A 13,917-nucleotide genomic window follows, 5' to 3' on the forward strand; every position below is an offset into this window, starting at 1 on the left:
CGAAGTTATTGGTGTTTATTTTTTCATTTCAAAATGATCCTGGCTGGTGTAGCTCAGTGGATTGAGTGTGGGCCTATGAACCAGAGATTCATAAGTTCAATTCCCAGTCAGAGCATATGCCTGAGTTGTGGGGTAGGTCCCCAGCAGGAGACATGTGAGAGGCAACCACACAATTGATGTTTCTCTCCTCTCTTTCTCCTTCAATTCCCCTCTCTCTAAAAATAAATAAATAAAAATATTTAAAAATATATAAAAATAAAATTAAAAAAGAAATGATATTGTGACTATTGTAACAAAAGAAATTTGGACTCCCCAGAGATATTTAAGATCAGAGGTCACATGATTATTTCTTGCATTCCTAATGGAATAAGACTATAATTGTAAATTATATTTAAATAAACAACATATTCATACTGAAAGTTAACATGTTTACATCAGAAATTAAAAAGCTCATAAAATATTAGAATTAAGAAAAATGTTGGCATATATATGTACAATAGCAAAAATCAATAATACTGTAAATTATTATTTACTTAATAATTTATAGCAAACATCAAACTAAAATATAACTTGAAACCAAACTTGAAAAACAATAAACTAAGTAATATAAGAGTTAAAAAAAATCTAAAAACTTACCAGATATTATTCAAAGATCACTTCTCAAAAACCAAAATATACAGTATTTCCAGCACCCTGCTACCAGCTCAATGGTCATAAAGTGGTCTGACAATGTATCCAACTCACTAACATAGGAAAATTGTACCGCATTTTTATTGTCCATGGAACAGCAACCTGATCTAATCAAATTTTTCTCCCTTCTTTCAATGACAGCTCTTAAAATCCTGAGGATCCACATGCTTGTCCTTTGGTGTGCTGTTTTTTTCACATTTCAACTCACCTATCTCTTCAAAATTTACTATATGAATTTTTTTCCACTTCTTGGATAGCCTTCAATAAAGACTTTGAGGAAACCAGGTTGCAAACACCTTTATTTACTCATTGATATGTAACACAGATCTAGAAGAGCCTCTGAAGCAAATGAAATCATCAGTAAATTATTGAAATGAAACATGATGACATGTCTTTCCTTCCACTCTTCCAAATTTCTCTGCTCACAACTTACTATCTTTGTCACCTGTTTTTCCCTCAGGTTCTTGTAAATAAAATGGACTCACACTTTGTAGAAACAACAATTTCAGGGTAGCCAAGTTTCCAGCAGAGTCATACCTCAGGATAAATCTCTTGTTGTTAGAAGTCAGTGTCCTGCCCTGGCTACTGTGGCACAGTGCATTGAATGCCAGCCTATGAACCAAAGGTCACCAGTTCGATTCCCAGTCTAGGGCAAATGCCTGGGTTGTAGGCCAGATCCCCAGTAGGGGGTACACAAGAGGCAACCACAAATTGACCTTTCTCTCCCTCTTTTTCCCTCCCTTCTTCTCTCTAAAAATAAATGAATAATAAACTGAAAAAGCAACTGTTAAAAAATATTTTATTAACTTATATTTACTTATTTTTAGAGAGAGGGTAAAGAGAGGGAGAGAAATATTGATGTGCAAAAGAATCATCAATTCTTTCCCTCTCTCATGCCCCTAACCGGGAAACTGGTATGAAACCCAGGCATGTACCCTGACTGTGAATTGAACATGCGACATTTCAGTTTGTGAGATGACGCTCAACCCACTGAGCCAAACCAGCTAAGGCAAGGTTGCTTATTACCCCATTTTACACAGGAAAATACTGAGGCCCATAGAGTGCATTGTTTTCCTGTAATCATAATTGCAGTCAATAATCTAAGATTTAAACCCAGGTTGCGTGGCCCAAGGTATGGGGAGTCTACTCACTGAACTCCTCTTGGAGTTCCAGGAGTACTTTGAGGTTCAACAAGTATCCATTCATATTCATACCACCCAGTGCACCTTCAAGTCCTCCTCCAGACCAGCGAACTCCAAACAATAGACCATAAAAATGGGTGAAGTATAAAAAGCAAGGCTGTTTATTATATTAGTAATATTTTGAATTTAAAAAAGTGATGAAATGTGTTAATAATGTAGATTATTCCTTAAAGTACGTATCATGTACCTACTACATTGTGTACAGCAAAAACTCCAAATAATTTGGAAATGGTTTCCAGTATTTCAAATAATTATTCCAAAAAAATTAATCCATAAAATAAAAATTTTCAAGGAGTGAAAATGGGTGACATTACAACATGCATCTGTGTTGTTTCACTCTGTGCTATTAATTTGTGCTAAATCTCCTTCACAAATAGTGCTACTACACCGGTGCTACTACTATTCGTGAAGAAGATTAGCACAAATTAATAGCACAGATTAATAAAATAGCACAAATTAATAAAATAGGTAAATTACATGAGTACACATTTTACTAAAAACATATCAATAATACATACACGCCTGAAAAATGTTCATCATAAATCCTTAGGGAAATGCAACTAAAATAACAGAGAGCATGATGAACATATGGAAAGAGCTAACATTTATTATTAAACTAAGATTTTGTTACAGTGGGGAAATGCAACCAACATATACTATGAGTAAGCACAAAAGCACATTTAGTAGAGATTGTCCTCTGTTAGGTTCTTCAAAATTTACACATTAAACTTCCAAGAATGTCTGCACTGTGAACATATAAAACTAAACTTAGATGTGTCCTCAGAAAGTTTTCTTCAGTGTCATTATACTGAAAAAAAAAATACATTTCCTAAAATCTAACCATTAACACAGTGACACTTCACAATGTCAAAAGGGTATGTACTTATAGCTAAAGATTTTTGATGTTCACTTCATCACTGAAGCCTTTAACCACTGTGAACTGTGCTAAGGCTGGCCATGACCATGAGAAAAATGATTTCTAACATTTGATGTCACCATAAGGCTTATCTCCTATGTAAACTCTCTGATAAGAAAGGATAGAAAAAAAATTTCTCACATTCACTGTATTCATAAGGCCTTTCACCAGAGTGAAATCTCTGAATATCACAGAGGCTAGAGCTACAAGAAAAAAAATTTCTCATATTGCATGCATATATGAAACCTTTCTCCTGTGTGACTTTTCAGAAGACAACAAAAGGAATAGATAAAAAATTAAGATTTCCCGAATTTTTGTAGAAGAACTTCAATTTGTAAATTCTCTAATGATGACCAAGGCAATGGTGACTGGTAAAATATACCCCATATTCACACAACTCAAAATGCATTTCTACGGTGTAACGTCTCTCAAAATAGTATAAATCACTGATGGAAGAAAAACATTTCCCACATTCACTGCAAACGTAAAGCCATTCTCTAGTGTGAACTCTGTTATGACAATGAAAGTTAATGCTACAAATAAAAAGACTTCCCATATTCGCCACATTCATAAAGCCTTTTTGTGTGAACTCTGATGCTATTAAAGGTGATTGATACAGGTAACAGATTCCCCCCATTCAGTGCACTCATAAAGCATTTATCCAGTGTGAACTATTGACAACAGATATCAGAGTAGTGGTACAGATTTCCTACACTCAGTACATTTCTAAGGCCTTTATCCAGTGTGAATGCGTTGATGGCAATGGAAGGCAGAGCTACAAATATATTCATTTCCCATATTCACTGCACTATTATGGTCTTCCTCGAGTGTGACTTCTGATGTTTATAGAGGGCAGAGCTTCTGGTATAAGATTTCCCACACTCATTGCACTCATAAGGCCTTTCTCCTGTATGAACCCGCTGATGGTAACGGAGGGCAGAGCTAATGAAAAAAGATTTCCCACAATCACTGCACTCATAAGGCCTGTTTCCAGTGTGAACTCTCTGATGATAACGGAGGGCAGAGCTACATGTTAAAGATTTTCCACATTCACCACACACATATGGTCTTTCTCCAGTGTGAATTCTCTGATGATTACGAATGGCATAGCTACGATTAAAAGATTTTCCACACTCAGCGCACTCATAAGGCCTTTCTCCAGTGTGAACTCTGTCATGTTTACGGAGCTCAGAGCGACTGGTGAAAGATTTTCCACATTCACCACACTCATGAGGCCTATCTCCAATATGAATTCTCTGATGTTTATAGAGGGCAGAGCTACTGGAAAAAGATTTCCCACATTCACTGCACTCATAAGGCCTTTCACCAGTGTGAACTCTATGATGACATCGAAGGTCCCAGCTAATGTGAAAAGTTTTTCCACATTCACCGCACTCATAAGGCCTTTCTCCAGTGTGAAATCTGTAATGACGTCTAAGTGCCCAGCTACTGTTAAAACATTTTCCACATTCACCACACTCATAAGGCCTTTCTCCAGTGTGAACTCTGTGATGACGCTGAAGTGCCCAGATACCATTAAAAGATTTTCCACATTCACCACAGTCATAAGGCCTTTCTCCAGTGTGAACTCTCTGATGATAACGAAGGGCAGAACTACGAGTAAAAGATTTTCCACATTCATCACACTTATAAGGTCTTTCTCCAGTGTCAACTCTGTGATGCTTACGTAGGTCAGACCTACTGGTAGAAGATATTCCACGTTGATCACATTCATAAGGCCCTTCTCCAGTGTGAACTCTGTGATGTTCACAGACATCAGAGCTACTGGTAAAAGGTTTTCCACATTCACCGCACTCATACGGTCTCCCTCCATTGTGAACGCTCTGATGATCGTGGAGGGCAGAACTATGGGTAAAAGATTCCCCACATTCACAACACAAAAAACAATGTCTTCCAGGAAGGGACCTGTGGTCCTCAACAAGTGTGTGATCATGGTCGATGGCTTTCTTGCATTCTCTTTGGCTGTAATAATGTTTTCTGCTTTGAAAAGTCATTCCAGATTTAGAGATTTTGTTTGCCCTGTGCATGGTGTGAGCAGCCATTCGCTTAAGATGTCCTGAGCTGATGAGGAAGGACTTTCCAACCTGACTGGAGGTACAAGGCTTCCATGATATATGGAAATTGTGGCTCTCTGTAAGTGGGACTCTGTCCACATTGCTTAAGAAACAATTGTTTGTCATGTCCCTCTGCTCCTGGTGCTGGTGACACTGTGCACTGAAATAAAATGGTTTTGCACATGCCCCACACCTCAGCAGTGTCGAGCTGTGTTGTGTTCCCTGCTGGCCAACCAAGAGGAAAATGTCTCTCAAGACTGGTCCACATCTCTCACAGGGGTGGCTCTTCTGGGTAGCCAAAACTGACTTGGGTTTCTTACACTGCGAGATTCTTAGAGAAATGTTCTGTTCAGTGGGTGCCTTCACATCCTCTGGTCCACAGCAACAACCTGAACAAAAAGAAACTCTGGTGAAATACATAGTGACCTACAGGGAGGCAGTTTTCTCACCAAAAATTTGCGTTTGTCCTATCTAGGCATGATTCTATGTGAAAGTTTTCTAGACAAGTGAGACAGCTTCTGACACGGGGTGGTTGTACATTACTAGGCCACTAACATCTATAAATAATGGCCACCTCTATAACAAAAACACTAGTTTAGGACACAACACAAGGATGAGAGGAGGGTATATAAGTTGTACCACTGTAGACGGCTGCCTGCAAAACCCTTTCTGCTAGTGATGTCAGGCTGTGTAGAGGAAAGCGAATGTGCCTAAAATCATGAAAATCAACCATAGCGGAGCAGATGCTGTGCAAGGTTTGTATAGAAACATGTGCACACTTCAAGGTGCAACAGGTATTGACCAAGGTTGAAAAGCATACCAAAAAGACTCCTGAGGGAAATGGCAGTGGTGCAGTGGTTAGAGAGGTACAGTTTATCCATGGCTATAAATCAGAGTAGAAATAACTATTAGAACTAACAGATAGGCCAAGTACCAACACTTGAAAAGGACAAGTACATTAAGGTATGTTCACTGGAAATGGTGACAAAATACAGTTAAAGAGAACAGGTTCCTCATTAAGTGTTAACAAACCCCTGGCATCAAATGTTCCCCAAGTGCCATTCAGAAATGCCAGAAACCCTCTCAGTCCATCCTGTCATGGCTGCACTCCTGTCTCTCTTGTGATAAACAAGAACCCTTGTTTCCCTCCCTCCTGGTTGCCTCCCTCCCAGTTAAGCAATTACATGGAATACTGATGACGCAAATGCAAGAGAAAACAGAAGAAATACATAACCAGCACTGTCATAGTACAACTCAGCACACTGTCATGCAAGAAAAAGGACATCCTAAAATGATAACAAAGTGAAGTCATCAACAGGATAACAATCTTAATCACTGTGCACCCAACCACAGAGCACCTAAGTACATCAAGCCAACGATATGAGATCTGAGAGCAGAAAACACGATGCAACAGTACTAGACAACTTGAATATCCCCCTTTCAACAATGGGTAGATCATCCCATTCAAAAGTAATAAGGAATTATTGAAGTTGACTATACTTTAAAAAAAACAGAACTAATAAACATATACATAATATTTTATCCAGCCTTGGCCGAGTGGCTCAGTTAGAGCGTTGGCAAATGCACAAAAAGGTTGAGGGTTTGATTCCTGGTAAGGACACAAACCTAGGTTGTAGATCAATTCCTGGTTAAGGGCAAGTACTGGAGGTAACTGATCCATGCTTCTCTCTCACATTGATGTTTCTCTCTCTCCCTCCCTTCTTCTCTCAATCAAGAAAAATATTTTCCAGTGAGGATAAAAAGTATAGACAGATGTAGAAATAATCAACAGGAATATAAAAAATGCTTTTCCTCCCTATTCAATGAGAAATCCATTAGGCTTCCAGAAACATTACTGACCTCAAATCCTCCCCTGTAAGGGCTGGAAATGGAGTTTAGACTGAGAGGCCCCCAAATTACCCATAGCCTTTGGTTGGGGATGAAGGAGCAGACAGTAAGGCTTAAGATAATTTTCATGCCCGGCTGGTGTGGCTCAGTGGATTGAGAGACAGCCTGGGAACTGTAAGTTCCCTGGATCGTTTCCCAATCAGGGCACATGCCTACATTGTGGGCCAGGTCCCCAGTTGGGGGCGAGAAAGAGGCAACCTATTGATGTATCTCTGGCACATCCATGTTTCTCTCCCTAACTTTCTCCCTCCCTTACCCTATCTCTAAAAATAAATAAATAAAATCTTTTAAAAAAATACTCAAAAGAAAGATACTTTTTATAACAAAGGCAAGATAATTGCTGTGCTACTGACTCAGGGCAAGGTGGGTGAAACTTTCACGATATATCCTGACTCCTGATACAGCCAGAGGGACACTCCCATGGAGTCACTCCTGCCCTGACTGGGGATGGCAACAGAAAAAGTGTAAACAATAAGAAGAACTGGTAAATGTAGCTCAGAGTGGGAGGAGTCAGTAACGAGGTCATAGAGGAGGCTCCTGGGTCAGGATTTAAAACTAACGGTGGGCAGCCATGAGAGAATTTGGTCATAAGTCTTGGAAGGTAGTAGAAGAACCATGAGGGAGGAATGATGTAACAGCCAGGTGATACAGAGAAATAAGCAAGCAGCTAGCTATGTAGTTTGTAGTCAGGATTTGGCCATGCGGCCTGGTGTAGTAGGAAGGAGACATGTTGCTCTTCTGATCTTGCAGGCTCTAGCTGACTCCAAAGACTCTCCTTTGCAAGATGCTGACCTACTGCCTTGCAAACCCAGACTCTACCTGGACTCTCGGGACTTATGTCTTTCCCTGACTTCACTGTGATCCAGTGTAACGTGGCACATGCTTTCCTGGACTGTTACACAAAAGCTGATGACAACATACCCCAGATCCTGGAGGACAGAATCGCTTGCACAGGTGACTTAAGATAAAGACATAAGGAACTTTGGGGGCTTTTGGCTTACAGCCTTTTAGGGAACAAGGGAAATGCTGCATCTCGTGGGAAAGGAGGGCTCTGAGAATAAGTGCTCTGAGCCCCACCCCCACCAGGGTTGGAATGTTGTAAATAAAAACATGTTCCTTCCAATACAGATTGTTGGGTCATTCATCAAGGCGTCACATGGAAGAGCCCATGTCTGCTCAGTTACAGGCTCAGGACACCAGGAACTGGGGCTGAAAGAAGAGGAGGGAGCAGTGCAAATAAATGAGCCTTGACAAGTGCAGGATCTACACAGAAATCTGGAAAAGCAAACTGTGTACACAGTCCACATGAGAGGACAGGGCAACCCTGGAAAACCTTAGGGCATGGGGAAATGCAAAGCTTAGTCCAGGTCACTGGTGAGTAAAGGGTCTTCTTCTTCTTCTTCTTTTTTTTTTAAAGTGAGAATTAGTTTATTGAAGTTTGAGGCAATGGGACAAAAAGAAAAAACCCTGGAGACCACAAGACCAGCTGCTGCTGTACATTGCTTCCTGGGTGCAAGTCTGGTCAAGACCTTTATACCTTAGAAGAAGGAAACCGCAACCCTGGGAAAAGAGAGGCACACACATGCCAAAGAAAAGTGCGCAGGGACAGTAAATGTCTTACCCAGTGAAGATATAAGGGCAAAGTTCTCCAGCATCACATCCAGATACAGGCGTTGCTGAGCCTCACTAAGAAGATGCCACTCTGTCCTTGAGAAATACACGGCAACATCCTCAAATGTCACAACAATCTGTCAGAATGAATACAAATGAATTGAAACAGTCTGTCTGAGACCTCGCAATCCTACTGCTCCCCATGCCCAACCCACTCACGAGCCACCAGTTCAGAGAAGACACTAACCCTTGGTGACAGAGCTGCCTGCAGTCTCATCTAGTCTCATTAATCACTCACATCCCCTGCAACAAAGGCAGGCAGGATGAGAGTAAGTGGGGCAAATAAATGCCATCTATGCTTGGGACCATGCCTGAGGGCCCCATCCTTCCTGCTAAGTAACTTCACTGATCCTCCCAGATCATGCCTCCAAGGCACAGCCAAACATTGACTTATGCTTCACCATTAAATCACAACACCAAGTATCCAGGACCATCAGCTTACACTTCCTCTAGCTATGCACATCACTGTGTGATCGCTACCACCTTCACATCTTCACACCCCAAGTTGACTCCCTCGGCTCTACCCCTTCACTCTTATGCACAAAAGAGCCACGACTTTTGCACGTCTCCATCCTATTGCCCAGATTTCCACACCATGTGTTCAGCTGCTCACTTGATGTTTCTACACACTGCTCTTGGAAACTTTTAAAAACGTGAACCAAAAAATCTTCTGATATTCCTAAAAAGAACCCACCACCATCTTCCCCTGCCCAGTTGATGGAGCCTCCACTGTTTCAGCTGCTAGGACCAGAAACGCTGGGGTGGTTGAACCATTTCCTTTCTCTTCCACAACTGTGAAATGTTAAATTCTACTTGCCTTTCTTAAAAAACTGAGGTAGGGAGGAGGGACAGTGGAGGTGGAAGACCATATAAGGGAGATAAATGGTAATGGAAAAAAGCACAATAAAAAGTGGACCAACAAGCCAACCTTTCCTTCTACCTCTGAGGCCCAGCTCTGGTCCATCAACTCTCCTCTGGATCATAGAACCCACCTGGTCCTGTGCTCCCTGTCTCCTCCCTTAACTCCCACTGGTCCATCAACTCTCCTCTGGATCATAGAACCCACCTGGTCCTGTGCTCCCTGTCTCCTCCCTTAACTCCCATAATCTTTTTGCACTATGCAGGCAGATGGAGACTGTTAAACCCAGGAGAGACCAACTCCTTTCTCTGATGCAAATACCCCATTTTCTTCCTAAGAGAGACTCAAATTATCATTTGGACATTTTACAGGTCTGATTATTGACTCTCCCAGCTCCTTGTTTTTAATACAAAGGAAGCACATCAGAGGTACCTATTCCCAGCTCTGTGACACATCCAAGAATTTCCATGTGCAGGTGTCTCTCCCTCAAAAATCTTCCATCACTGCTTACACTGGCTGCCTGCATGAACCTAAAAAGGGTTGGATGGACCACATAGTAAACCTGACTAGCTTAGGGGAATTTGCCATGATAGCCTTAAAAACTGAGAGACTGAAAATACCCCCATAGGCGGTAAAACTGTCAACTAAGGGCAAGTCATGGCAAGAAGTCATGTCTTAGGCTGGTATTTTCCCTTGGAAAGGTCAATTTTTACCTTAAGTGAGCCCATCTTTGTATTTTTCCATCTATATTAACATACCCTTCAAATGTCAGGATAATTTCCTTTTTATTTTTACCCCTAAGGGCACAAACCCTGCACCAGAGCCCAGAAATCCTGCATTGTTCTTATTATTGTGTTAATTAACTATCTATAACCACCAATGTAAAAGAACCATGTGTCTATTCACTTTTACTTTTTATCTAATATCAGACTTTCCTTCCTTGTTTTCTCCTGCCTCCCACACCTATCACCAATGGATTTCAAGTTCCGCATTTATGTCTTCCCTTTTGATTCTTATGTATAAAATAAGTGCTAAAGCTGCCATTTTCCGAAGCATGTTCTCACTCAGTTGAGATCTCAGTTTCCTGGCAATCGTACTCAGTTTGGCTCAAAAACATATTTTTAAAAGTCTACAGGTTTAATGTTTCCAACGTCGACACGAGAAATGGGAGCACCTTGATATTACCGGTGAATTACTCTCAGGACTGGGGTAAGGATCCCCAGGGTCCTCACATCCGGAGAGCTGAGAAATGACCATGGGAGGAGTCTTTAGACACTACACGGTAGTGTCACCACCAGGTAGGGACGGGGACACCCTGTCCTTCCTTGTCTAGTTTCATAACAGTTTTCAACTTCGGGAACTGTGGGAAGACGCAATCAATCATCCTTTCAGCCCCTGGTCAACAGGTCTCAGCTGTATCCCCGCCCAGCCCTGGAGTCCGGTGACCTCGGGCCAAGTGTCTCCCCCGCGCGCCCTCTTACCAGCCCTGTGACCTTGGACAAGGGCTCCTCTTCCTGTGCCTCCCTGTCCCTGTCCCCATCACCTCACTACAGTCCGCTTTCTATCTCAGCAGGATCTGAAAGACTTTGTAAACCACGACACAGCCCGTGTCCCCTCTCGGTTCACGACCATCCCGGGCTCCCAGGACGCTCAGAATGAAGGTGCAACCCCCTCGCCACCCAGTCTGGACGTGACTCCGCCTCAGATGTTGAAAGCAGATGTAAGGCCTGGGCCAGGTGTGCGGGTCCTTCAGAGACAGCGGCATTCGCGCACCGTTACAGGGAGGCCCCTCAGCCAGTCACCCTCGCCCACCCCGTCACGCCGTTTGTGCCCACGAGCGCTCCCAGTCCCGAACGCCGCGGCCTGGGCAGCAGGACGAGACGGGCGCCCGCTCTCGGACTGCAGGGCTCGGTGGGCTGAAGCGGACGAAGAAGGAGGGCCCGGGGACTCGCACTCACCTCAGCCAGGAGGTTCAGCGACGCCGCCGCAGCCGGACTCCGTGCGCGGAGCGAGGCAGAAACGCCGAGCGTGGAGGGGGCGCCGGGCGCCGCGGTCCCCATCCCGGACCTGGCGCGAGTCACCCCGGGCTGGGTCGCGGAGCCTCACAATCGCGTTTGTGACGCGGCGACCAGGTCTCCCCAACTTCTCGTGACCGCGCCGCTTCCGCGGCCCAGCGCTAGGCTCCCTCTGACAGATGAAGCGACGCTGACAGAAGACAAAATGCCCGCCAGCAGGGCGGCGGAAGTCCCGCCCCCATGCGTTTGGCCCCAACAGAAAAGCCTTTTCTGAGCGTTCATTGGCTCAGCCCTCGAACTGCCTTCTGGGTATTGTGGTTCCTAGACTCAATGGCAATGGAAAGAGGTTTCTCCTGCAAGAGAGGAGAAAGGACATGGACTCCCGAGGAAGGTACTGGAAAATGACGAGTCCTGTTGGAAAAGAGATCTTGAACATGATAAGAGGTGTCATCTCTTCCTGGTGAAGGGTCACGCACTTAAAATCCTGAAAACCTCATACTTGTCATTTGGTGTGCCGCCTTTTTCACTTTTCGACAGCACCTCTCCCTTAAAACTTACTATAACATGAAGTAGTATTTTTGACTGCCTGGCTAGCCATCAGTAAAGGCTTTGAGGAAACCAGTTTGCAAACACCTTTATTTACTCGCTGATAGGTACCACAGACCTAGAAGAGCCCAGGAAGCAGATGAAATAATCAGTAAATGATGCCATGTCATTCCTTACATTCTTCTAAATTTTTCTGCTTGCAACTTACTGTCTTTGTCACCTATTGTTTCCTCAGGTTCTCATGAATGAAATGGATTCACACTTCATACAATTTTATGGTAGGCAAGTTTCCAGCGGAGACATAGCTCAGGTTAAATCTCTCATTCTGAGTAGTGCCCTTTGTTTACCATCCATTGTGTCTTACTTGTTCTCAGGCTTAATAGTCTTTTCTTTCCTAGCCATATAAGTAATTATTATTGTATAACTTCATTAATGAACAGGAATACCGTTCTGTAGTTTGACCTACATCATTTTGGTAATATTCTGCAGTCCCCATGCAGACATTGTCAGTGCATTTTCAGCAGGAATGATCATCATGTCCAGGATAAATGATAAAATCTCAAATTCAAAACCTTTGCCTCAGGTTCAGGTGTCCAGTTTCCACACAATCATGGATGCCAACATCGCACCCTTTCTGGCAGTAAATATAAAATTGGTGCATAACCAGTATTCCCAGATACATGTCATATTCTTACAAGTTTGGAATAGACCATATCTGAGAAAATTCAGTAAAAAATGTCATGTGGGAAAGAACGTGTGAATTCATCATTGTTCCCTGACAAGAAGATCCACTCTCTGAATCCAAAACCTTTTTCTCAGGTTCAGATGCCCATTTTCCACACCTTCTTGGATGCCAGTAACTGTAAACTGGCTAATTACATTCCCAGATATACTTACAAAATAATAAACTATGCCTAGGTAAGTTTCATAAGAGTTGTTAATGGAGAAAAACTAATAATTTCTGTGATTGGAACACAAATAAAGAGATAGCAGATAAATTCTGAGGAGGTAAAAGGTAGGGTGTCACACCATTCACTTGTTTTAGGGCTGCCCAATATCTCCCCTCCATGATTCCTCCACCCGTCTCAAGTATGTTTGCTCTCATCTATGAGTGAACACACCTAGCCTCCTGATATTCACTCAAAGAGCTTTACTCCCCATGAAGTGAACAATAAGAAGACTTTATTCAGTTTTTGAGTGAACCTTAGTGTCTTTATAGCAATTGTTCCATGTACATTTCTGACATTTTCAGTGCATGAATTACAAATAGATTCCATAACAATATTTTACTTACATGTCTATGATGAACTTGGGTGTTAAAACCTTTTACTGGATTTAGTCACAGCAAGACACACTTAAAAAACCAGGCCAATAAAACTTCGTAGAATATGAATAGCAAGATAATCAATCGGGTCGAAATTCTCAAGAAATAAAAAATGGAGGCGATGTTAGACTTCGGGTGAAGTTTAAACAGTGCCTAAAACTGACCTGACAGCAGTTCTGTGCTGGGAAACCTTAACTGATATTGTGCTTATTGTTCTCTTTAATATAGCCTCAATTTAACTTTCCTTATTTTTTGAAATATTTATTGATTAGAGTGAGGGAGAGACTTTGATCAGCTGACTCCTGCATGCACCCTGACACAAGTATGCCTTACTGCAAATCAAACCTGTGACACTCTGGGGCACAAAATAATACTCCAAACAACTAAGCCACCCCAGCCAGAGCTAATTTTTATGTACATCGTTTTCTTAAAAATGTACTTGTATCTCGGTGTTAACTGGAATCTGGAGTAAGGGTGTCCGTGGCCAGAGTGTGCTGGAACCTGGGATTCAAGAAAATCTATGTTCCAAACAAACGGCTGTGGCACAGGCAGAGAGAGGCTGCAAAGAATGATGTGGGTTTAGAATATAGTCAGGGCTGCAGGGAAGACGTGGTGAGCACCATTGTCCATAAATCCACTCTAAACCTAGAGAACAGAATAAGGCAGAGGCTGGGGTCATCTCATGGAGAGCAGCGACTACTCATCCAGTGA

At 42.5% G+C, this 13,917-nt stretch overlaps 1 protein-coding gene across 1 annotated transcript; it reads right to left on the reverse strand.

The window, feature by feature from the left end:
* Positions 1–1,611: 1,611 nt before the first annotated feature.
* On the reverse strand, positions 1,612–11,549 carry LOC139440248 (zinc finger protein 256-like). Its single transcript, XM_045203556.3, has 3 exons — positions 11,280–11,549; positions 8,413–8,539; positions 1,612–5,272 (listed from the first exon to the last, which is right to left on the reverse strand). The coding sequence occupies exons 1-3, from the start codon at positions 11,379–11,381 to the stop codon at positions 3,609–3,611; spliced, it is 1,893 nt and encodes a 630-aa protein (XP_045059491.2). The 5' UTR covers positions 11,382–11,549; the 3' UTR covers positions 1,612–3,608.
* Positions 11,550–13,917: the final 2,368 nt, after the last annotated feature.

Source organism: Desmodus rotundus, chromosome 12 (genome assembly GCF_022682495.2).
Source record: "Desmodus rotundus isolate HL8 chromosome 12, HLdesRot8A.1, whole genome shotgun sequence".
Taxonomy (NCBI): domain Eukaryota; kingdom Metazoa; phylum Chordata; class Mammalia; order Chiroptera; family Phyllostomidae; genus Desmodus; species Desmodus rotundus.

Excerpts from the sequence above, each read along its gene's own strand:
- LOC139440248 (XM_045203556.3), bottom strand. The coding sequence starts at position 11,381 with ATGGGGACCGCGGCGCCCGGCGCCCCCTCCACGCTCGGCGTTTCTGCC. Across the intron at positions 8,540-11,279 it reads CGCTGAACCTCCTGGCTGAG|ATTGTTGTGACATTTGAGGA; the intron begins GTGAGTGCGAGT and ends TCATTCTGACAG. Across the intron at positions 5,273-8,412 it reads TGCCCTTATATCTTCACTGG|GTTGTTGCTGTGGACCAGAG; the intron begins GTAAGACATTTA and ends CTTTTTGTTCAG.